The sequence below is a fragment of the Ornithorhynchus anatinus genome, chromosome 3 (genome assembly GCF_004115215.2).
Source record: "Ornithorhynchus anatinus isolate Pmale09 chromosome 3, mOrnAna1.pri.v4, whole genome shotgun sequence".
Classification (NCBI taxonomy): domain Eukaryota; kingdom Metazoa; phylum Chordata; class Mammalia; order Monotremata; family Ornithorhynchidae; genus Ornithorhynchus; species Ornithorhynchus anatinus.
The window spans coordinates 119354383-119380086 of NC_041730.1; the positions used below are offsets into that span (position 1 = coordinate 119354383).

Sequence of the window (25704 nt, forward strand, 5' to 3'; positions counted from 1 at the left end):
AGACCTGTCCCTCCCCCATTCCAGTCCATACTTCACTCGGCTGCCCGGATCGTTCTACGGAAACGTCCTCAGTCCATGTTTCCCCGCTCCTGAACAAGCTCTAGTAGTTGCCCATCCACCTCCACATCAAACGGAAGCTTCTTACCATTTGCTTTAAAGCTCTCAATCACCTTGGTCCCTCCTACTTTACCTCCATGATTTCCTACTACAACATAGTCCACACAATTTGTTCCTCTAATGCCAATCTACTCATTGTACCTCAGTCTCATCTCTCTCACTGCTGACACCTCGCCCACATCCTGCTTCTGGTCTGGAACTCCCTTCCCCTTCATATCCAACAGGACCATTACTCTCTCCACTTTCAAAGCCTTATTAAAATCACATCTCCTCCAAGAGGCCTTCCCCAACTAAAACCGTCATTTCCTCTTCTCCCACTCCCTTCTTCATCCCAGTTGTACCTGGATTTGTGCCCTTTCTTCACCCTGCCCGTAGGCCCAAAGCACTTATGTACATATCTTAATATACATATCTCCCCGTCTAAGACTGTAAGCTTCCTGTGGGCAGGGAACGTATCTACCAACTCTGTTATCTTGTACTCTCCCAAGTGCTTAGTACAGTGCTCTGCACGCAGTAAGGGCTCAATAAATACCACTGACCGATGGATTGATAGTATGAATCCTAGAAAACTTGACGACAAAGTTTCCCATCTGGAATGACAGATGAGTCTCGGTCCTGAGAACTCAAGGCTGAAAACCTGTACAGAGGAGTTGATTATCAATCAAGCAATGGTATTTATCGAGTGCTTACTTTGTGCAGAGCACTCTACTAAGTGCTTGGGGGGGTACAATACAACAGGGTTGGTAGATGCAGCCTCAGCCCACATGGAGCTTACAGTCTGGAGGGGAGACAGATATTAAAATAAATTACAGATAATAATAATAATAATGGTATTGTTAAGCGCTTACCTTGTGCCAGGCATTGTTCTAAGCGCTGGGGTAGATACGAGATAATTGGGTTGGACCCAATCCCTGTCCCGCACAGGTATCACAGCCTTAATCCCCATTTTAGAGCTGAGGGAACTGAGGATCAGAGAAGTGAAGTGACTTGCCCAAGGTCACACAGCAGGTAGGTAGGAGAGCCGGAATTAGAACACAGGTCCTTCTGACGCACAGGCCGGTGCTCTATCCACTAGGCATCCGTAAGTGCCTAGTTCCCCCCAGTAAGTTCCATAAGTCTCCCTCTTTCTCCCCAACAGACTTTAAGCCCATTGTGGGCAGGGACTGTCTCTATTTGTTGCTGAATTGTACTTTCCAAGTGCTTAGTACAGTGCTCTGCACACAGTAAGTGTTCTATAAATACGATTGAATGAATGAATGAATGAATGAAAAGAGCTGAGGGTGGAATGAATATCAAGTGATTAATTAGTGGTTCTAGTGCTAGAGTCTTGCCCAGCACCAAGTGCTCTCTCTCGCCCTTGTCAGTTTTGTCCCTGCCGGAGCCTGTACCACAGCGAGCAAAGAGGTGGGCGGGGGCAGAGTCCGTGGCAAAATGAAGGGGTGGTCTTCTTCTCCAACAGTCAGCTCCTGGCATAACCGGCACTAGAGCCCAGGTTTGCACCAGTGGAAAGACCATAGGGTTGGGAGTCAGGAGACCCAGGTCCTAGTCCTGGCTCTGCCTCTTGCCTGTTGGGTGGCCTCAGGCAAATTACTTAACTTCTCTGGGCCTCAGTTTACTCACCTGTCAAACAGGGGTAAAACGCCTGCTCGCCCCCTCTCTTAGACTATGAGCCCGATGTGGGGCAGGAATCTGATCTTGTATCTATCCCAGCACTCACCACAGTGCTTGATAAATATCGACGCTAGGATACGAAAAACACCGATGAATGACATTGCAGAGCAATAGCTATTATTTGGGGGAAGAAGAGAAAAGCTCTTAAGCTAAGGAAAAGGGCAAATATTGTGCTCAGCTTTCCTTTCTTTTTGTAAAAGGGGTGGGAGGGTGGGTCAAAACTCTACTATTTATAGTCGTTGGTTGGAAATAGAGAACTTGCTGTCAATTAAAGTGATAAAAACCTGAAAGGGAATGAGGGAGCTAATGCGTCGCCATTCCCGAGCGTCGTGTCCTGGATGGTTTAATTATTCAACTGTTGGAGGAAAGAGGACAGATGATTTATTGGGATCCTTTCCCACTCGGTGATTCTAAATTAAGATGCCACAGGAACTGATTTTCCTTTGGACCTTTGGTCCTTTCATACGATAAGACCTCAATCAGATAGTTAGCTCTCCCGTAGCACGGGGGGTTATGTTCTCGATGAACTTCGCATTAAGGAAAATTTGCACCGGAGAACTCATTCCAAACCTGACATGCGTTACAATCGTGCCCTCTAATACCACAATGAATTCTGTACATATGAACGTGCATTGTCAGAAGAGGGTTAACCAGTTCTGCCGTTATGTTCTCTCCAAAACGTCAGAGAAAATACACATTATCACACAGTAGGCCGTATACATGCAAATCTACATATACATAGTCTAGTAGAAAGGTCTCGGGCCTGAGGGTCAGAAGACCTGGGTTCTAATCCCACTCTGCCATCTGTCTGCTGGGTGACCTTGGGCAAGTCATTTCATTTCTTTGTGACTCAGTTCCCTTATCTGCCAAAATGGGGATTCAATATCTGTTCTCCCTCCTACTTATCATCATCAATGATATTTATTGAGCATTTGCTGTGTGCAGAGGACTGAACTGAATGCTTGGGAGAGTACAACAGTTGGTAATAATAATAATAATGTTGGTATTTGTTAAGCGCTTACTATGTGCACAGCACTGCTCTAGGCACTGGGGTAGATACAGGGTAATCAGGTTGTCCCATGTGAGGTTCACAATCTTAATCCCCATTTTACAGATGAGGTAAGGGAGGCACCAAGAAGTTAAGTGACTTGTCTAGAGTCACACAGCTGACAAGTGGAAGAGGCGGGATTTGAACCCATGACCTCTGACTCCCAAGCCCATGCTCTTTCCACTGAGCCACGCTGCTTCCCGGTAGACATGTTCCCTGCCCACAACAAGCTTTCAGTCCAGAGGGAGAGGCAGACAATGTAAATGAATTCCAGATCATCATCATTATCAGTGGCATTTACTGAGTTCTTACTGTGTGCAGAGCACTCTACTAAGCACTTGGGAGAATACAAAAGAACGGAGTCAGTAGACCTGTTCCCTGCCCACAGCGAGCTTAGGTACATAAGTGCTGTGGGGCCGAGGCTGCGGTGTGCCCAAAGGGCGTGGGAAATTTGGCAATCTTCAAGAAAAGTGGAGGGGAAACTAGGCTAAAATGTGTAAATCAATTCAACTGAAAAGGAGAGGCTGCAGCAGAAAATCTGAGCTATACGCATGCATTTCCCTTTGAAACAGCTTAAGAGGCTTTTTAGGAACTGCAAGTATTGTCATTCACTCATTCATTCAATCACATTCATTGAGCGCTTACTGTGTGCAAAGCACTGCATCAAGTGCCTGGGAGAGTACAATAGAACAATAAACAGACACATTCCCTGCCCTCAACGAACAGACTGTGAGCCCCACCTGGGACTTGATCATCTTGTATCTACCCCATAAGCTCATTGTGGCAGGGTATGTGTTGGTTTATTGTTATATTGTACTTCCCCAAGCACTTAGTACAGGGTCTGCACACAGTAAGCGCTCAAAAAATTCGAAAAAATTCAAAAAATGTACTGCATACCCCAGCATTCAGTATAGTGCTTGATGCATAATAAGCACTTTCTTTCTCTCTCTCCCTGCTACTCCACCCTTCCCATTCCTTTTCTCCTTCTCCTTCCTCTGGCTACAGAAGCAACGTGGCTTAGTGGAAAGAGCCTGGGCTTGGGAGTCAGAGGTCATGGGTTCTAACCCCGGCTCTGCCACTTGTCTGCTCTGTGACCTTGGGCAAGTCACTTAACTTCTATGTGCCTCAGTTACCTCATCTGCAAAAATGGGGATTAAAAAATGTGAGCCCCACGTGGGATAATCTGACTATCCTGTATCTACCCTAGCGCTTAGAACAGTGCTCTGCACATAGTAAGCGCTTAACAAATACCATTATTATTATTATTATTATTATTATTAAAGAAGGGGGATGTCTTCGGTAGGGAACTAGTGGACAGACATGAAGCAGAAGGCCAGCTGAGAGCCAGGATTGTATCGAGATCATTGAACCTCTTGTGCCTAGAATCTCTCCACTTAGAAAATGTCGGTAATATCGACTACTTCAAAGAGATAAGAGGCACGAGGGGACTTGGAGCTGTTTGAGCGAATGCAACGTTAGGAATATTCCTCATTTAAAATTTGTGAATGGGGGGAAAAGAAGTCTTTGGGCAGCCGGGAGAGATTACTCACACATACATGCCCCTACCTACTTTCTGGTTCTGAAAGATACCTGCGGTCAATCTGTAACAGGCTCTCGTAATATCCCGGCTAGATTACTGTGTCAGCCTGCTCTCTGATCTCCCTTCCTCCCATCTCTCCCCGCTCCAGTCTATTCTTCACTCCGCCGCCCGGCTCATCTTCCCGCAGAAACGCTCTGGGCATGTCACTCCCCTTCTTAAAAACCTCCAGTGGTTGCCTATCGACCTCCACACGAATCAAAAACTTCTCACTCTAGGCTTCGAGGTTCTCCATCCCCTCGCCTCCTCCTACCTCTCCTCCCTTCTCTCTTTCCACCGCCCACTCCGCCCGCTCCGCTCCTCCGCCGCCCACCTCCTCACCGTCCCCCGTTCTCGCCCGTCCCGCCGTCGACCCCCGGGCCACGTCCTCCCGCCGTCCCGGAACGCCCTCCCTCCTCACCTCTGCCAAACTGATTCTCTTCCCCTCTTCAAAACCCTACTTAAAGCTCACCTCCTCCAAGAGGCCTTCCCAGACTGAGCTCCCCTTTTCCCTCTGCTCCCTCTACTCCCCCTTCACCTCTCCGCAGCTAAGCCCTCTCCTCCCCCTCTCCCATCCCATCCCCTCAGCACTGTACTCGTCTGCTCAACTGTATATATTTTCATTACCCTGTTTATTTTGTTAATGAGATATACATCGCCTTGATTCTACTTATTTGCGATTGTTTTAATGAGATGTTCTTCCCCTCGATTCTATTCATTGCCATTGTTCTTGTCTGTCCGTCACCCCCGATTAGACTGTGCGCCCGTCAAAGGGCAAGGACTGTCTCTATCTGTTACCGATTTGCCCATTCCAAGCGCTTAGTACAGTGCTCTGCACATAGTAAGTGCTCAATAAATATTACTGAGGAAGGATCTATCTACCGTTTAAACATTTAATTGCGAAAAGAGAGCGAGCCTACACCCGCCGGCTTGCGATCCACACAATACTAATAGATACCAGCAGGTGGCAATAATCTTTCTAAAATCCAACCCCGGGATTCTCACGTCTGTCCCTTACCACGCTAAAATTCCAAAAGCTAAACACAATCACCCATGCAAGTTAAACAACGGTAATCGAAAAGATTGGCATACAAATACACTGATTGGAAAGAATAAATAGTTCAGTAAACGCTAATGGTGGAGTGTTCAAAATGGCAAGCCAGATCGGACCGGAACTGATTCGACGATTTAAAAAAACCCACAAGGAACATACCTTTCTGCTTACTACAAGAGACTGGGGTTTTGTCAGCCTCGGAGGAGAGCTGGGTTGATGATCTTCCTCTTCTTCCTCTTCCTCCACCTCCTCTTCTTCCTCCTCTTCCTCTTCTTTGTCCTCTTCCTCCTCTTCATCCTCTTCCTCCTCTTCCTCCTCTTCCTCTTCTTCTTCCTCCTCCTCCTCTTCCTCCTCCTCCTCCTCTTCTTCCTCCTCCTCCTCCTCCTCCTCTTCTTCCTCCTCCTCCTCTTCGCTGCTTTCTTTAGACGGCTCCGTCAACTGCCCTCGCTCCCCAGACGCAGACGAAGTCTCCGGAGAATGCGGATATTGATTTTTTGATTGTACTTTTGCAGGTGATTGCTTAGTATTAGTTCGTGTGGCTACGACTTCCGGCTCTTCTTTTTCCCAAGAGCCACCTTGCTCCATCAGATGTTCGGCCTGAGGAAGAGATGAAAACAAGCTGGTGAAGCAGCACTCACTTAGAGCTTCGGCTTAAGGAGACAAGCGGTGTGGCCAAACGGAAAGCACGGGCCCGGGAGGCAGTTTGGCCTAGGTTCTGATCCGGGCCCTGCCACTTGCCTGCTGTGAGATTTCGGACAAGTCGCTTAACTTTTCTGCATCTCACATCCCTCATCTGCAAAGCACGTGGGAGAGGGGCCGTGTCCGACCCGATCGGCTTGCGTTTATCCCGGATCGCGGTAAAGTGCTTAGTAGTAAAATGGGGATTGAAACTGTGAGCCTCACGTGGGACATTCTGATCACCCTGTATCCCCCCAGTGCTTAGAAAAGTGCTTTGCACATAGTAAGTGCTTAACAGATACCACCGTTATTATTATTATTAGTAGTACATAGAAAGCACTTAGCATCATTATCGTTATTACTGTCATTCATTCCATTATTTTTATTGAGTGCTTACTATATGCAGAGAACTGTACTAAGGGCTTGGGAGAGTACAATACAACAATAAACAGACACATTTCCTGCCCATAATGAGCTCACAGTGTAGAGAGGGAGACGGCCGTTGATATACGTAAATAAATTACAGATATGTACGTAAGTGCTGGGGGGCTGGAAGGGGGGACGAATAAAGGGAGGAAGTTAGAGTGAAGCAGATGGGAGTGGGAAAATCCTGGTGTTAGTCAGGGAAGCCCTCTTGGAGGAGATGTGCCTTCAATAAGGTTTTGAAGGTGGGGAGAGTAATTGTCTGTAGGCTATGAGGAGGGAGGGCATTCCAGGCCAGAAGCAGGATGTGGGCGAGAGGTTGGCGGCGAGATAGCTGAGATAAAGGTGCAGAGAGGAGGTTAGTATTAGAGAAGCTATTATTTCTATTCAGCCTTTATATTTAGTAGGAGTTACTCTAAGTTAACCCCGATGGGTTCTGCTGGTTATCAGAGCCTTGTTTTAGGCATTTGGCAGAACACTTACTAGCTCTTCAGCCTTGGTTAGGATAACAAACCAAAGAAGATTGTGTTTCATGGGATATTTAGCACTATTAATGATGCAATGAATTGATTTAAGTTCTTTATCACTACATTACATGCTCACTGGCATGGATCACTTTCAGCAAGTTCATAAACACAAAGAATCGATTAACACTGCAGACTTTGAATTTAGTACCCATTTGATCAGATTACATGCTACTAAGACTATCCTGTAGTGAAAAAATAAAGGCTTGGGATCAAAGGCAAATAGTTTTCATAAACTAATCAGCAAAAACAATCAGAGCGCCATATTCCATAACCTCTGAAAAAATCACTACATTACCAATTAATGTCAAAAGTATCCAAAGGTCAAATGTTCAATTATTTCACAAGCTATGGTCTCCACTGCAAAGCATCTCTCTAGACTGTAATTTCATGAGGGGCATGGAACGAGTCTGCTAATTCTGTTGCACTATACTCTCCCAAGTGCTTAGTACAGTGCTCTGCACATAGTAAGTACTCAATAAATTCCACTGATTAACTGATCGATTGTCAATGCACGCATAAACAGGTTTCAGGCATCCCACGGTACATCCAATGCGGAGAGACGGTCATTATTGCTTGACACCTCCAAAATCCAATGCGTCACTGCAAAATACACTGTATCCATTTACTCATTCAATCATATTTATTGAGCGTTTCCTGAGTGCAAAGCACTGTACTAAGCCCTTGGGAGAGTACAGTAAAACAATAAACAAATACATTCCTACCTGTAATGAGCTCATAGTCTAGGGGGGAGACAGACATTAATATGAATAAATAGATAAAAAATGAATTATAGATACATACAGATATATACATATGTGCTGTGGGGATAGGAGGGAGGATGAATGAAGAAGCAAGTAAGAGCGGCGCAGAAGGGAGCGGGAGAAGGGGAGAGGATGGCTTAGTCAGGGAGGGCTTCTTGGAGGAGATGTGCCTTCACTGTAGGCCCTGATGAAGAGGTTACCATCATTCTCTCACCACCAGCCGAAAGATTTGAGATTAAGATGTCCTGCATCAATTTTAAAGAAACCAAATGAAACTCTAAAAATGACTGAAGAAAACACTGATGGAGAATAGGCGTTCAAAGGTGTCAAGAGGCATTTGGAAGACGTTGGCCAGTTAAAAGGTACTTTTTGAAGAAAAGGTCATCATTCAACTGAAATCATTCGACTTCTTCAGTAAAGTCAAAAACCCCGCTTAGTCTTTCAAAAAAAGCTTCTAATTTTGTAGTCTCCTGCAAAGATCCATAATTACAGAACTCATTTATTTAATATTGTGATGCTACACTTTGGATTTCTTTGAGGAAGATCAAATAGTATAGCGATGCTTAATGTAGCAGTACAGGAGTCATTTTATAGTCGTCTAGAGGCTTTGGAAATGGGCCCCAATTTACAAGACGTAAGCCTTTGAGAAAATCGATCTCATGATACCGGCCATATTTTCAAGGAGGGCATCAGGCCTGGATGGTGGGGTATGCCGATAATGTTAATAATAATTTCTAAATATTATGTAAGGCTTCAGGAGTGGAGGAAATCAATTTACATTGATGGTAACAATTATTTACCTCTTTTTCAGTTTCAAGCTCTTCTTCAGAAACTGCTGCATTGGAAACCAACAATGGCATCCACCTTAGACTCTCAGGGTCAAGTTCGTTAATGCGGGCATTAGTTTTCAGCTTCTCCATATGGCCGGATATCAGCTTCTCCCTTCTAATGATTACAAATCTACAGCACAATGAACAGAAAGAACATGGGAGAAAGACAGGGATGAAAATGTATTTAATTTTAACACTTGCACCATAACTCTGGTAATGTCTGGAAAGATACTAATGGAAAAGTTAACAAGCTTAATACCAAGTGGAAACACCAGCATATTTTTTTAAAGGCTATGCTAAATTTAACAAGCTTTCTCACTACCTCTGTCACCCACTCAGCAAAATTAGAAGCAGCATGGCCCGGTGGATAGAGCACAAGCCTGGAAGTCAGAAGGACCTGGGTTTTAGTCCTAGCTCTGCCATTTTTCTGCTGTGTGACCTTGGACAAGTCACTTGACTTCTGGGTGCCTCAGTTACCTCATCTGAAAAATGGGGATGAAGACTGTGAGCCCTAAGTGGGACATGACTGTCCAACCTGATGACCTTGCATCTACTCCAGTGTTTGGAACAGTGCCTGGCGGGTAGTAAGTGCTTAACAAATACCTCTGAAGAAAACACACACTATTTATCTTGTGATCCAAACCTTGCTGCAAAATACCAGAATTCTTTAGCTTAAAAGTTTAATATTAATAGATTTCACATTAATAAATCTTACTCATAGCTTAAGAGCTAATTTATAAATACTCTGCACCCTTTTAAAAATGGTTTTGAGTTCTACTTCACTTCTCTGTGCCTCAGTTACCTCATCTGTAAAATGGGGATGTATGCTGTGAGCCCCATGTGGGACAACCTAATTAACTTCTATCTACTCCAGTGCTTAGAAGGGTGTCTGGGACATCATAAGCGCTTAACCAATACCGTCACCATCATCTACTCACTTTTCTTCTCTCTTGTCAATCATACTGAGATGCTGCAGAGTTGTGGCAATATCATGAGGACACATGCCAGTAGCCCGGCTGATCCCCTTGATGCTGATGTGTTTCTCGTGGTGGTGATAGAGGTATTCTAATATGACGCTCTTCCAGTAGGCCAGATATGAGAGACGACCCAGATCAGAAAGGGGCTTTTCAGGAGATCCTGCTTGTCCTTCTCTTCTAGAAAGCAAATAACCTAATACGGGGGAACAGAGAAAACAACCACATCCTTACTGTGCTAGATTGAGAATCAAAGGCAATTCTGATGCTAAGCTTCTCTTCTACCTCACCCCCGACCTCTCACCCACATCCTACCTCAGGCCTGGAACACTCTCCCTCCTCATATCAGACAGACAATTGCTCTCCCCAACTTCAAAGCCTTATTGAAGGCGCATCTCCAAGAAGCTTTCCCTGACTACATCATCCTCTCCTCTTCTCTCACTCCCTTCTGCATCACCCTTACTTGCTCCTTCATTCATCCTTCCTCCCATCCTCACAGCACAGATGTATATATCTGTATAGAGCTGCTGTTTATTATTTATTTATGTACATTAATGTCTGTCTCCCCCTCTAGACTGTGAGCTCATTGTGGGCAGGCAAGGTGTCTACTTGTTGTTATATTGTACTCTCCCACATGCTTAATAGAGTACTTTGCACACAGTAAGTGCTTAATAAATAAGATTGAATGAATGAATGAATAAAGGCACCCCACAAGTGGATTTGAGATAGCATTGGAGCTCCATCACTTTTTTGGCAAGAATGTATGTTTTCCTATTTGTAGAGAGTTGGTTTTCCTGAACCTTATTCTTTGAAAAACTGTATCTTACAGAAAGACCTTTTTTTTATATGGTGCCAATATTTCAAACATCTTGAAAAGTAACTAACAAAGACTAAAAATTAAAGTCCAGGTGGTAATCCTGCAAAGGGTCAATGTCAGGAAGGCACTGAGAAGCTCAGTTTCTTACAAATACTAAACATCTCCCTCTTAGGCTGTGAGTTCCATGTGGGACAGGGACTGCGTCTGACCTGATTATCTTGTATCTATGATTATCTTAGAACACGGCTTGGTACAGACTACACACTTAACGATTACCACATTTTTATCGTGACTATTCCTATTATTTTTATTATTACCATCAGGCACTTATTTATAAATTTGCTCAGGGATTACCCCAAAAATTAACTGGCAAATTGTTTTCCACAGCAAAGTGATCTTTCGACCGCTGATCTTATAAAAAAAAAGCCTCTGTCAACTTGGATTTTATCCTGCTTGTGTATTTTACTAGTGGGCTGATCTGAAGCTTTGTTTCAGAGCACTAATAAAAGAAGTGTCTTTTATATCAAATGCTGTAACTCATTTCAACTTCACTAGCTCTCTTTTCAACTACATCATGGAAATTACTTTGTGTTATAGTGCATTTTGGCAATTCTGACCCAGACCCTCTTCCCTCATGTACAAAAAAAACTGTCCATGGAAACTTAGACTGAAATGTTCCACAGTGTGTCTGGATCTTTAGCGTACATGCCATATTGCATTTGTTAAGTTAGGCCTTTGCAAGGAAAATGTTTTAAAAAGGAGACTATGTTGGGAAAATGTTGAACAGAACTATCTGACTGAATGAAAGCCGGTGGCCACCCTTCTAACGCAGAGAAAAGAAATGTACAAAACTGATCATTTTTACCTTTCTCAAAATAACCATTTGATAACTTCACTTTATAAATTCCCTAAAATTATACAAATATGAACCATATATATTTGATGTAGGCAACAGACAAATCACGTTGAAGTCATTTTGAAGCTGTAGATCAAGAGGATTAGTTTTAGAAATTTGGGTTAACCACAGAGCATTCTTAAGAACTTGTCTTAACTTGTGCTTCCTATATAAGAAATCAGTAATTCTAAATGTTTTTTTCTTGCCCCCAAATCAGTGCAAATAAAACATTAAAAAAACATTTAATATTGATCAACTAGTCCAAGCCGAACGACTGCAGTATTTTTTCCCACTACATCTTTAAATTTTACTAATTTTCATCAGAATATATTTCCCTATAATAAAGACCTGGTTTAAGCATACAGTTTCAGCTTTAACAAGCACAAACCACTTTTACTAAGTTATCTAATCAATCATTCATATTTATTGCGTGCTTACCAGGTGCAGAGCGCTATACTAAGCACTTGGGAGAGTACAGTTCAAGAGAGTTGGTAGACTCAATCTCTGCCCATACAAGTTTAAGAGTTTAGAGGATTAGCTTACACCTACTTTTCATTATATTTCCATTTAATGCTTTCAAATATTATGCAAAATAATTTTAAAGTGTTAATGAACTACAGATTTTATTTTACGGTACATGAAGTATGTTGATAACTACGCAGAAGGATTGCTGAAATAATTTACTAATCTGTTCATTCCCTTCAACAACACATCAGCAAAATGTACGCACCTTATTCCACTATCAACAAAATATTTAACAATATTTAAATTCTGATATCCACTTAAATTGATCAGGAAAAGCAAATTACTAACAATGTGACTATGTTTTAGCTACCGTGATACCTATCAATTACTAAGACAGCCTGACTGTATGTTTGAAGACCACTACTCATTGGGAATGAAACTTTACAGGATCTAAACTGAAGAATTAACAGCACGAACCTGAAACAAAATGATGTAAGGATCACTTTCTCAAGGTTAACGAATTGTTTGACGGTTTGTCTAGTGATGAACACACACACACAAACACACACACACACACACACAAAATCTGTTCTTCATATTCAAAGACAACAGCACTGAGGAGATCTTATCCATTCGAGAAGTTATGGCTGAAAAGACCTAAGGCTGAAAAGACAATCCATTTCACACTGGCTGCATTTAAAGACTTTTCATTGCCTTGGTTTCTGTCGCTGTTTTATTGACTGCCTCTTGGAAACCCAACCATCTTAAATTATTTGCACAAGTAGAGCAAACCCTTTATTGAACGATGCGCACCAATGCGTGTTCAAGATCTCTTCCCCAAATGAGCGGCTATAATCATATCGTTGCAGACTGAGCAGAACTACTGATTTTGTCCCGGCTTGCATGTGCCCTTTCTTAAATTCACCACAGAATCAGTTGCTAGGTAATCTGGTATCTTCCATTTTTCATCCGTGTCCATCCTAACAGCTAGAAATTGGCTGCATTTCAGGGCCTCATTATTGATGATATTTTATTGCTATTTGAGGTTGACAAAATTGCTTTAGAAGCTCAAAGTGCCTTCTGAGGTAGATGATGACAATAATAATAACTATGGTAAGTGCTTATTATGTGCTATGCACTCTACTATTCATTCATTCAATCTTATTTATTGAGCGTTTACTATGTGCAGAGCACTGAGCTAAGCACTTGAGAAAGTACAATACAGCAATAAAGAGAGAAAATCCCTGCCCACAATGAGCTCACAGCCTAGAGGTGGGGAGACAGACATCAATACAAGTAAACAGACGTCAATATAAATAAATAAAATTATAGATCTATACATAAGTGCTATGGGGTGGGGAGAGGGGGGAAGAACAAAGGGAGCGAGTCAGGGTGACGTGGAAGGGAGTTAGAGATGAGGAAAGTGGGGTTTAGTCTGGGAAGGCCTCTTGGAGGAGATGCGCCTTCAGTAGGGCTTTGAAGGGCGGGGGGGGGGGGGCGGCGGTGATTGTCTGGCGGATGTGAGGAGGGAGGGCGGTCCAGGCCAGAGGTAGGACGTGGGCCAGGGGTCGGCGGCGAGACAGGAGAGATGAGGCACAGTGAGGAGGTTAGCGGCAGAGAAATGAAGTGTGCGGGCTGCGTCGCAGAAGGAGAGAAGGGAGGTGAGGTAGGAAGGGGCAAGGTTTAAAGCCAAAAGTAAGGAGTTTTTCTTTGATACGGAGGTGGCCAGGCAACCACTGGAGATTTTTGAGGAGGGGGAGGTGGGGCATGCCCTGAGCATTTCTGGAGAAAGATAATCTGGGCAGCGAAGTGAAGTTTGGACTGGAGTGGGGAGAGGCAAGAGTTTGGGAGGTCAGAAAGGAGGCGGATGCAGTAATCAGTCGGGATAAGATGAATAATTGTACTAACTTGGTAGCAGTTTGGATGGAGAAGGGCGGATCTTAGTGATGTTGTGAAGGTGAGAACGCCAGGATTTGGTGACGGATTGGATATGTGGGTTGAATGAGAGAGCATTATGAAGGATGATGCAAAGATTACGGGCTTGTGAGACGGGAGGGGTGGTTGTACCATCAACAGTGACGGGAAAGCTCGGGAAAGGACAGAGTTTGAGAGGGAAGATAAGGAGCTCTGTTTTGGTCCTGTTAAGTTTGAGGTGGCAGGATGACATCCAAGTAGAGATGTCCTGAAGGCAGGAGGAGATAATCAGGTTAGACACAGTCTCTGTCCCATACGAGGCTCACAATCGAAGTATGAGAGAGAATGGGTAATCTCGGTTGAGGAAACTGAGGGCCGGAGACGTTAAATTACTTTCCCAAGGTCACGCAGCGGGCAATAATAATAATAATTATTATTATGGTATTTAAGCACTTACTATGTGCCAAACACTGTTCTAAAAGCACTGGAGTAGATGTAAGGTAAGGTAGATGTAAGGTTGGACATGTCCCTGTCCCACATGGTGCTCACAGTCTTAATCCCCATTTTACAGATGAGGTAACTGAGGCACAGAAAAGGTGAGTGACTTGCCCAAGGTCACACAGCAGGCAAGTAACGGAGCCAGGGTTAGAACCCAGGTCTCCTGCCTCCCAGGCCTAGGCTCTTTCCACTAGGCCAGTCTGCTACCTAGAAGCCAGCCATTCCTACAGTTTTGAAATCCTTCAGTTTGAGATGAAATGATGCCTTCCTGGTGCTTCAGTCTGCCCGGCACCATTCTAAAGGCCATTCTGGCAGTTCTCATTAGGCTTTCTGCTCTTCTGTCTATCTGTGCACTTTTGGGAGTACCTACTACCTAGGCAACAGAAGAGATTGCAAGAATAAAGCTTTGGGATGATGATGAAAATGTACAGAGATTGCCAAGAGCAGAGTGGTACATAACTTTGGTCTTCAGGATTACTGCCTGTCAAAGCGCTACGCTGCTGCTTCTAAGCAGTTCAGAATTAGCTGCATGTCTTATTTTCTATAAGCCACCGGAGAACAGTCATCAGCATGCCGTAGTTTCTGGATGACTGTCTGAAGGATTTTCGATGATGCTTGTAGATTGTCATTTAGAAAGTTTCCTGATGGAACAGAAGTGTAAACTGACACTGGATTCTAGGTACCTTATCCCAACCAAGCATGGCAATATAGGATAAGGTATACATGACTAAACTCTGTTTTACTCAGATGGGGAAAGAGTCAGCCAGGGGATTTTTACCTTTGACTTGACTGTCCATACTATATAGGGTAACCTTAGGAGCTTAGTGAACAACGGCTCCCTCTTTCCCCCCCTTCACCGCCCCTCACCTAAGCCCTCTTTCCCCCGTCCCTCTGCTCCTCCCCCTCTCCCTTCCCCTCCCCTCCGCACTGTGCTCGTTTGCTCAATTGTATATAATTTCATTACCCCATTTATTTTGTTAATGAGATGTACATCACCTGATTCTATTTATTGCTATTGTTTTAATGAGATGTTCATCCCCTTGATTCTATTGATTGCTATTGTTTTTGTCTGTCCGTCTCCCCCGATTAGACTGTAAGCCCGTCAATGGGCAGGGACTGTTTCTATCTGTTGCCGATTTGTACATTCCAAGTGCTTAGTACAGTGCTCTGCACATAGTAAGCGCTCAATAAATACTATTGAATGAATGAATAAAACATTTATGATGTCTAGGAATACGATATAGAATCAATCCATCAATCGATGGCATTTATTGAGTGCAGACCATTGGACTGAGCACTCAGGAGAGTACAATACAACAGAATTAGCAGACATGTTCCTTACCCATAATGAGCTTACAGTCTAGAAGGGGAGTCAGTGTTACTGAATGTATCTTTCCTGATTCTGTTTTGTTGAAAATATTGGTTATGATATGGCATGGGCAGAGTCTCAAAGCATGGTTGACGATACTCTGAATGAGACCCTTTACTGCTAATTATCATCCTCTTCCTCCTCATCAAAAAACATGCATAGTCTTGTTCTTCCACAGGGAAAAGATGTGGCCCATGTACTACAAGATTTTACAATATCCTAATCTGACAATGGGCTAGACCCCTTAGGCAAAGCCATTATGTACACAGCGATCTCAAACCTGTGCATAAAAGATCTAGCTGTCACTTTTCAGATTTTACAAAAATCTCTTGAATTTAGGGCCAAGCATATGTATCCGATTCAGAACTAATTAAACAAAACCATTATAAACACCTGGAGTGCCAACCTCAGAAGAAAACACTTCAATTGAGCTTGTTACTCAAAAAAATTTACATACATAGGCAGTGAATAGGTCATGAAAAACATTATTTCCATCAATCATATTTATTGAGCACCTACTGGGTGCAGAGCACTGATCTAAGCGCTTGGGAAAGTAACAGAGTTCATTCATTCATTCAATCATATTTATTGAGTGCTTACTATGTGCAGAGCACTGTACTAAGCGCTTGGAACGTGCAATTCGGCAACAGAGATAATCCCTGCCCAAAAATGGGCTCACAGTCTAAACGGGGGAGACAGACAACAAAACAAAACAGAACAAAACAAGTAGTCGGGCATAAATATCATCAAGATATATAAAATCATAGATATATACACATCATTAACAAAATAAATAGGGTAATAGATAATACCTACAAATACGCACATTGCTGGGGGAAGGGGAAGGGGGAAGAGCAGAGGGCATGAGAAGGGGGAATGGGGAGGGGAGGAGGAGCAGAGGGAAAGGGAGGGCTCAGTCTGGGAAGGCCTCCTGAAGGAGGTGAGCTCTCAGTAGGGCTTTGAAGAGGGGAAGAGAGTTAATTTGGCAGATGTGAGGAGGGAGGGCATTCCAGGTCAGGGGTAGGACATGGGCCAGGGGTCGACAGCGGGACAGGTGCGAAAGAGAGACCGTGAGGAGGTGAGCGGCAGAGGAGTGGAGTGTACGGCGTGGGCAGTAGAAAGAGAGAAGGGAGGTGAGACAGGAGGGGGCAAGGTGATGGAGAGCTTTGAAGCCAAGAGTGAAGAGTTTTTGCTTCTTACGAAGGTTGATAGGCAACCACTGGAGGTTTTTGAGGAGGGGAGTGACATGCCCAGAGCATTTCTGTAGGAAGATGATCCAGGCAGAGGAATGAAGAATAGACTGGAGTGGGGAGAGAGAGGAGGAAGGGAGATCAGAGAGGAGGCTGACACATAATCCAGTCAGGATATTATGAGAGATTGTACCCACAAGGTAGCAGTTTGGATGGAGAGGAAAGGGCGGATCTTGGCGATACTGTGTAGGTGAGACCGGCAGGTGTTGGTGACGGATCGGATGTGTGGGGTGAATGAGAGAGCAGAGTCAAGGACGGTACCAAGGTTGTGGGCCTGTGAGACGGGAAGGATGGTAGTGCCGTCCACAGTGACGGGGAAGTCAGGGAGAGGACAGGGTTTGGGAGGGAAGATAAGGAGCTCAGTTTTGGACATATAGACTTAGGTGGTTGGCAGACATCCAGGTGGAGACATCCTGGAGGCAGGAGGAGATACGAGCTTGGAGGGATGGGGAGAGAACAGGGGAGGAGGTGAAGACTTGGGTGCCATCTGCGTAGCGATGATAGTTGAAGCCGTGGGAGCGAATGAGTTCACCAAGGGAATGAGTATAGATGGAGAACAGAAGAGGGCCAAGAACTGACCCATGAGGAACCCCTACAGTTAGTGGATGGGAGGGGGAGGAGGAGCCCGCGAAGGAGACCGAGAATGAACGGTCAGAGAGATAAGAGGAGAACCAGGAGAGGACGGAGCCCGTGAAGCCAAGGTGAGATCCCTGTCTACAGTGAGTTTACAGTCTGGGGGAGACAGGCATTACTATAAAAAGATTATATTATGGAATAACATTCTAAGTGCTAAAGGGCCGAGGGAGTGGTGAGTAAAAGGTGCAAACCCAAGTGATAGGGTGAAACAGAAGGGAGTGGGAGAAGAGGAAATGAGGCCTTTGCCGGGGATCCAAAGTACCTGCATAACTCCCCAAACTATGCACTTTTCCAAAGCACCTGTATCACTTTTTAAGATTCTCTAGTTTTCATGCTTCCTTCTCCACGAGTCTCATAATATACTTGCCTCATGTAACCAGTTGATAGAGAGTTTTGGTAAGTAATAATGATTTGTATAAATATTGAGCTCATCTTCCTTGCAGAGTATCAATTTTAAAGGTGTGGTAATGTAAGCTACACCTATTAAATTAAACTTACCAAAAAGATTCCAAATAATTCATTTAAGGTGCAGGTAAATTAAAAAAAAACTGTTCTTGGTAGCTTGTGTATTTATCCTGAAGCATCTTAAATGAGTAGAATGTACCCGTGTTAAATATATCCCCCAGTGCTTCAATGGCTTGCTTCTTAATTCTGGATAGCCTAAATCAAAAAAATCTAGCCTTCTCCCTAAAGATCAGCTTCGTGGATTCAGACTGAAGACCAAATCTTTAAGCTGTGGTGAAATTTTTGTAATTGAGGGGAAATTTTTCTCCACAAATCACTGTGAAGCCAAAGGTAGTGCTGGATGAATAACTTTTTTTCTCCTCCACTATTACGATAGACTTGATTGAAACCTACCTGACTTAGAATCCTCAAACCCTCATAAAGACTAATAGCCTGAAAATCATTTTAGAAGACGGAAACCTTGGTGCCCTCTAGTTTTAACAGAAAAATATTTTATCAAAAGCAATTCACAGTCTTGGGTCTGGCTCCATTTAATTCCACATGCTTTAAAGATTTAATTAAGTCCGAGTAAGGTACCGAAGCACTAACAGTACATTTCAGATGTCGTTATGGCAAGGTCAAGGATTACAGAAGCAGCCCGGCCCAGTGGACAGAACACAGAAATGAGAGCCAGGAAGCCAGTTTCTAATCCCAGTCCCACTGCTTGCCTGTTGTGTGTGACTTGGGGAAGCAGTGTGCTTAGTGGAAAGAGCACAAGCTTGGGAGTCAGAGGGTATGGGTTCTAATCCTGGATCTGCCACTTGTCAGCTGTGTGACTTTGGGCTAGCCACTTAACTTCTCTGTGCCTCAGTTACCTCATCTGTAAAATGGGGGTTAAAACTGTGAGCCCCCGTGGGATAATCTGATTACCTTGTATTTACCCCAGTGCTTAGTACAGTACTTTCATTCAATAGTATTTATTGAGCGCTTACTATGTGCAGAGCACTGTACTAAGCGCTTGGGATGAACAAGTCGGCAACAGATAGAGACAGTCCCTGCCGTTTGACGGGCTTACAGTCTAATCGAACTTGGCACACAGTAAGCACTTAACAAATACCATAATGATTATTGCTATTACTTGGGCAAGTCACTTAACCTCCTCTTTCTCTCCACCATGTCCTCTCTCTGGCTTGGAACTCACTCCCCCTTCCTATCCGACAGACCTCCTCTCTCCCCAAACCACATCGCCTTTAAGAGGCCTTCCCTGACTGAGCCCTCCCTTCTGCGTTACCTTGAACTTGGGTCTGCTCCCCTTAAGCACTTTGATATTCGCCCTCCCTAAGCCCTACAGCACATATGTACATAACCATCTGTAATTTATTTTAACGTCTTTTTCCCCATCTTGCCCGTAAACTCCTTGTGAACAGGAATTGTCTATGCCTATGATCTTTTGTATTGATGACAATAATAATAATGATTATTATTATGGTATTTGTTAAGCACTTACTTTGTGCCAAGGACTGTAATAAGGGCTGGGGTGGATACAAGCAAATCGGGTTGGACACAGTCCCTGTCCCACATGGGGTTCACAGTTTGAATCCCCATTTTACAGATGAGGGAACTGAGGCCCAGAGAAGTAAAGTGACTTACCTTGAAAGATGAATAAATTGAGGCCCAAATTCAGAAGACTCAGAAGAATGAGAATCAAAACTGAATTCCCCTGACATTCTACTTGTTTATTTGCTGGAATGAAAACTTGTGGAGCTTATAATAATAACAACAATAATAATAGTATTAATGATAATAATGGTATTTTTTAAGCACATACTATGTGGCAGGTATTGTACTACGCACTAGAGTGGATACAAGCAAATCAGGTTGGACACAGTCCCTGTGCCACATGGGGCTCACAGTCTTAATCTCCACTTTGCAGATGAGGTAACTGAGGCACAGAGAAGTGAGGTGAGTTGCCCAAGGTCACACAGTGGACAAGTGGCAGATCTGGAATTAGAACCCAAGTCCTCTGACTCCCAGGCCTGTGCTCTATCCTATAGGCCACGTTGCTTCTCTATGGAGTCGTGCAACACATTTTACTGATTCTACCTCTGATAATACGTTGAAGTAAAATGAAGTGGAATGATACCTGCAACCACTGATGCTATTTTATGTCATTTACATTATTTTATATAGTTACGTTTTTCCAGCCCCCAAAATAACCTAGGAATCGGCCTAGATTTAAAAGGCGGAAACTGGAAAACTGGTAAGTCTCATTTTCTTCAGTCGGGGTCTTCCTCATTATGATCTGGGCTTTGGCAATAATACCTACACATCTACCCACTTACATATACATTTAAGCCAAGGAGCAGTAGAAAGGAACTGAATACTCTATTTCTGGCAGCTCCTCGAGAAACCACAAGAGCTCAGAGTGTGAACTTCACTTATTGTAAAGCCCAAGGTAGCAAGAAGAAGCAGCGTGGCGCAGTGGAAAGAGCACGGGCTTTGGAGTCAGGGCTCATGACTTCGAATCCCAGCTCTGCCACTTGTCGGCTGTGTGACTGTGGGCAAGTCACTTAACTTCTCTGTGCCTCAGTTCCCTCATCTGTAAAATGGGGATTAAGACTGTGAGCCCCACGTGGGACAACCTGATTCCCCTGTGTTTACCCCAGCGCTTAGAACAGTGCTCTGCACATAGTAAGCGCTTAACAAATACCAACAAATACCAACATTAAGAGTAAGGTGACCATACATCCTGATTTCGGTGAGATTGTCAAAACCTTTGGGAGTCTTTTCCACCTTCCGATTTAGTTCTTTAGAACACATGTGACCCAAAAATCCTAATGGGGAAAAAATGGCTGACAGAAGAGTGTGTGAATCTCAGCACATGGATAATAATAATGCTGATGATGGTATTTGTTAAGCGTTGACTATGAGCCAAGCACTGTTCTAAGCACCGGGAGAGATACAAGGTGGTCAGGTTGTTCCACGTGGGGCTCACAGTCTTAATCCCCATTTTGCAGATGAGGTAATAATGTTGGTATTTGTTAAGCGCTTACTATGTGCAGAGCACTGTTCTAAGCGCTGGGGTAGATACAGGGTAATCAGGTTGTCCCATGTGAGGCTCACAGTCTTAATCCCCATTTTACAGATGACGTCACTGAGGCACAGAGAAGTTAAGTGATTTGCCCAAAGTCACACAGCTGACAAGTGGTGGAGCCGGGTTTAGAACCCACGACCTCTGACTCCCAAGCCTGGGCTCTTTCCACTAAGGTGGAATAGAAGGAGAGAAGAGGTTAGAAAGGAGAGAGGAGAGAGAAGCTCCACTGGGTCTAGAAGTTGGGCATCCACTTGAGTCTTGGGCCCACGGAGCTAAAGGTTGAGGGAATGATCAGAGTACAGTGACTACAGCTCATTAGCTGTCAGACTGGGGGAGTCCTCACTGCTGCTTAAGCCATGAAGTGGCATCCGGATCATGGTGCAAAGTAAAATCTATCCTCCCTCTCTCTCCTTTGTCCCCACCCTCCACATTTTCCCCTTCCCTTTTCCATTTGTCTCCCTAACTGTGCCCCTTTTCTCTCTGATCCTGCCAAGTCTAAAATGACCAGAGGAATTCAGGGATACAGCAAGATAATTAATCCAGCTTGGCCTAGTAGAGAGAGCACAGGCTGGGGAGTCAAAGGACTTGGGTTATAATCCCGGCTCTGCCACTTGCCTGCTGGGTTAGCTTGGCAAGTCATTTAACTTCTCAGGGCCTCAGTTTCCTCACCTGTAAAATGGGGATTAAATCCCACTCTCCCCTACTTAGATTGTCATTTGGGACAGGGCCTGTGTCTGACCTGATTATCTTGCATCTGCCCCAGCGCTTAGTACAGGGCTTGGGTTAACAAATACCATAATTAGTTCATTGAAAATGACTGCCAGCCATCTTCGGTGGAGCTAAGGGACCCTATCAGGGCAAAATAATCAGATCTACAGCTTCCCTCTGGCAATCTAAGAAAAGTCTCTTGGGAAGCTGTGTGTGTCAGAGGAGGCCTGAAGAATTCGGAACAGCTGTTCTTTGGGGCAATCAGCCTGAAAAATCTATCCTTCAATTCAATCTGCTCCTACAGCTCAGGCAAAATGAATAAGAATGGTAGAAACAACAAGAGATAGGACCTTTCTAAAAGCCCTTCATATCATGACCTCCCTATAAGATAAGCAGCAGATATTAATATTCCCATTTCATAGGCCGAAGTTACACTATAAGTCAGTGACAGAAGCACCGCCTGTCCTCAACTACACCACTTCTGATCAGGTCCACCAGAAAAACAGGAACCAATTGTGCATTAAATTTCCCCTGGGAGAATCTCCTATCTTAGCTCTATCCCCAATACCTTGAAAAGAAAACCTGACATAGGCTAAAAAGAGTGATAGTTTGTGACTTAAGGAATATCCAAAATCACCTCCAGCAAGTTCAAACAAAAGGGCCCCTTGTGGCCTCACATTCAGTCATGACTTTGAATAGAGTCCTCAAATATTTGCTCTCCAGATATGGCCTGTAATAACTGCAGTTGAGCAATTCCTGTTCTTCAAAAGGTTTTACAGGTGGATCAATACCTGGCTCCTTTTCCTTTTGATCAATCAAGCAATTTCAACATGTCCACAACTTCATTATCACTACAGAGTTGTTTTCCCCTCAGAACACCCCCACATACATAACGGGGGAGCTGATACACACAGACTAGGTACTCGATTAATGGAAAAGTCAACAACTAAAGAGAGGAATCATCTAGAGCAGGAAAGGAGAGGGAGGATTTTTTTTAAAAAAGGGCTCTTTTGCCAAAGTCAACTCCAAATGATTGTTCAGAACCTCCTCGAGCCCTGAATTATTGAGGAATCTTACCCTCCTCCCAGCTCCTTCAGTCTCAGTCAAGCTCACAGACATGGATATTTCTAGAACTTTGTTGGCAAAAAAAAAAAAAAATCACCCCACCACCCCCCTGCCCTCCCCCAGCCAAACACATTGGAGTTATGGAGTTTTAGGCCAGACTATAATTCACTGAAGTTACTGCCCTTTGCATTTTATTTCTTGGATGGACTAATTACTAATCCTTCTGGCTTTAGTAAAACTAGTACCTGCAGCCTCTAAGATATGAAAGAAGGGGAATATATTGTATATTTTGGATTGTACTTTCTAACATTTTCCTCAGCATTAAGTGATAGTTTTCCAATTTTAATAGCAGACTCCAAGTAATTAAATGTAAAGCTGCCTTACAGAACCACTGAGGCCTCAGAGTTCTCCCTGTTCCCTTAATAGGATGCTTTCTAAGAAAGACTTATAATTCTGAAATATTCTTGAATACAATCTTTAAAATAGAATCACAACATTATGAACATAGATGGAAGACATTACAGGCAAACTGATGGGATTAGGAGGTTTCAATCAAACACAATCATTAAAAAAACCTGTTCCTCTTCCTTCCCTAAAAGATGAGGAACACGTGATCCCTCTTTCTTATATTTGCACATCTAGACATTTCAACTGGTCTTAATTATCTTTCTTCTAAACTAATACACCATCTATGCCACATAATTGCCAGCAACTGCATTTTAAAAGTAGGTGTCACTGAATTCTGATGACTGGAGAAACTATTTCGAATCGACACTAGATACTCATTTCAGATTTCTCCAGTAAAATGATGATCGGGACCATTAAAAATTCCTATGTTAGAAAAAACTAGGAATTCCTAGAATTGACTGTTCTCTCGGTTATTGCAGATTCGAGTTGCTGGGTATACTAGATGGTTGTATTAACTTCAGCTTGGGCTTTGCTGCTACCTGCCAGAAAGTGCATCTTATGGATGGTTTCTTTTACTCCTCTTGATCTCCCTCCCTTAGACTGTGAGCCCTTTGTGGGACTGTGTCCCATCTGATTACTTTGCACTTAACCCAGTGCTTAACACAGTGGTTGACACAAATTAAGTGCTTAATGAATGCCATTAATATTATTATGAACCCTCAGAAACTGTGGAAAAAAGAGGAGCGGAACAGCAGATAGGTTGTATAAGCTGGGAAATTGAGGGGAAAGAATAGAGTAAAATACTCTCTATCAGGTTATATTAGATAATATTCAATCACAGGGAAATAAGTGGCAGCCAAAAATAGAGAGAGAGGAGTTAAAGAAGCACAGGGCTTTATTTCCTTTTAAGGGTCAAGAAATCTTGGCATTGCTTAGCATAGTTCAATTAATAATCCTTAAAACTAAAATGTCTTTTTAAGATCCCACTAAGCTTCAAGAGAGGCAAATTTGGTGGTCACAGAACTATTTATGCAATTTAGAATTCATCTTAGAATAGTCTACTTCACAAAGTAGGATCATAAATGGGCTTTTAAGTAGAAATATGAACCAGTGAATTAACAGTGCAAAACTTGCCTCAGTTTCCCCATTGCTATAACAGGATACCTGTCACCTCTTCCACCACGAAATACTGAAAGGCACTGATGTGTTAGTGTGTATAGAAAACATTTTGGATCTTGGAATTAAATGGACTACACTTTGGTCACCTCACCTGAGAGTCTGGTCTGAATGTACTTAGGCAAGTGAGAATTTGCAAAATGCTAATTATACATTTAAAGAATAATCAAATCGTTTCCAGGATCTATTACTGATCAAAGAAATCAGTAAATCTCTGATTCTGGTAATTTCAAAAATAAAAGCTAGACCATCATTCAAGTGCTCCAACTTGCTTTCTCTCAAAAACTTACCCAGGCACTAATGATATGGGGTTTCTGTACACTGGAGTTTAGAGAAACATGGCATAACAAAACCAGAGATAACATGCAGCTTCTTTATTTGGCTTTTTTAAATTTTTCCCAACATTTAGCCCCACCTTTTGAAAGAGGATGGTTTAAGGAAAAAAAAACAGGTTAAAAATCGGGTGAAACAATGAAGTCATTTCAAGTTTTTGAATTATTTTTCCATATGAACAGAGAAAATCTTACTTTAGGATTGTGAGTCTAAAAATTGCTTCAGAAAACAAATTAATCTTCAATTGAGCAACTTCAAAAAACCATCTTAAAAATTTGCCCTCCAGGTTCACAATCTAAGTTGAAACCTGGATGGGATTTTCAAAATCCTGCAACAGGAATTTACAATGGAAAAGTTATAATAACTTTTAAACTATGCATTTGTGGACAGGATGCAATTACACATTAAACAAATATACCTTCAAACACAATAACTGCCTCCAGCAAATAGCTCTCTTCACTTGTAATATTTCACACACAAGACTTTCACCTGCTGCTAGAAAATTAGAACTTAACAAACTCAAATAAGCTACAAAAATGTTTTCTTTCTACTTTTATAGCACTCTGCTTCCTTCAGGGGTAGTCTTTGTTGAGACTCTCCAGACAGCCAGACAGCTCAGTTCAACCCAAACTCCAACCCACAAATCAAAATTGCTACGGCAGGCAGTCAGAATGGCCTAAACCTAATAGCTTGCATATTTCCTTACATATTAGAACCAGTTTTTCTGTGGCCAAGTTGTTGCCAGAACACTGGAATTTCCCTCTCCTTGCATTCCTCAAATCAAAAAATGGTCACCATCTTAAGTTTATAAAAACCAACAGAATAAATTAAAATGTCAGTCCTGAAACTAGATGAGCATACCAGAGGGAAGAAATATGTGTAAGGTAAACACATACACACACACTCACACACACACACAATCTAGAAGAAGAAAATTGGTATATTAATCTATTATGATTTTTAAGGTACGGAA

General features: G+C 43.1%; 1 protein-coding gene across 1 annotated transcript in view; it reads right to left on the reverse strand.

The window, feature by feature from the left end:
* Positions 1-25704, reverse strand: part of KAT6B (lysine acetyltransferase 6B) — a 255301-nt gene that overhangs the window by 13468 nt on the left and 216129 nt on the right. Inside the window, exons 14-17 of the mRNA XM_029061133.2 lie at positions 9624-9855; positions 8656-8815; positions 5764-6063; positions 5626-5676 (exon numbers count right to left, since the gene is read on the reverse strand). Coding sequence (XP_028916966.1) covers positions 5626-5676; positions 5764-6063; positions 8656-8815; positions 9624-9855 — 743 coding nt within the window. The remainder of the gene's footprint in view (positions 1-5625; positions 5677-5763; positions 6064-8655; positions 8816-9623; positions 9856-25704) is intronic.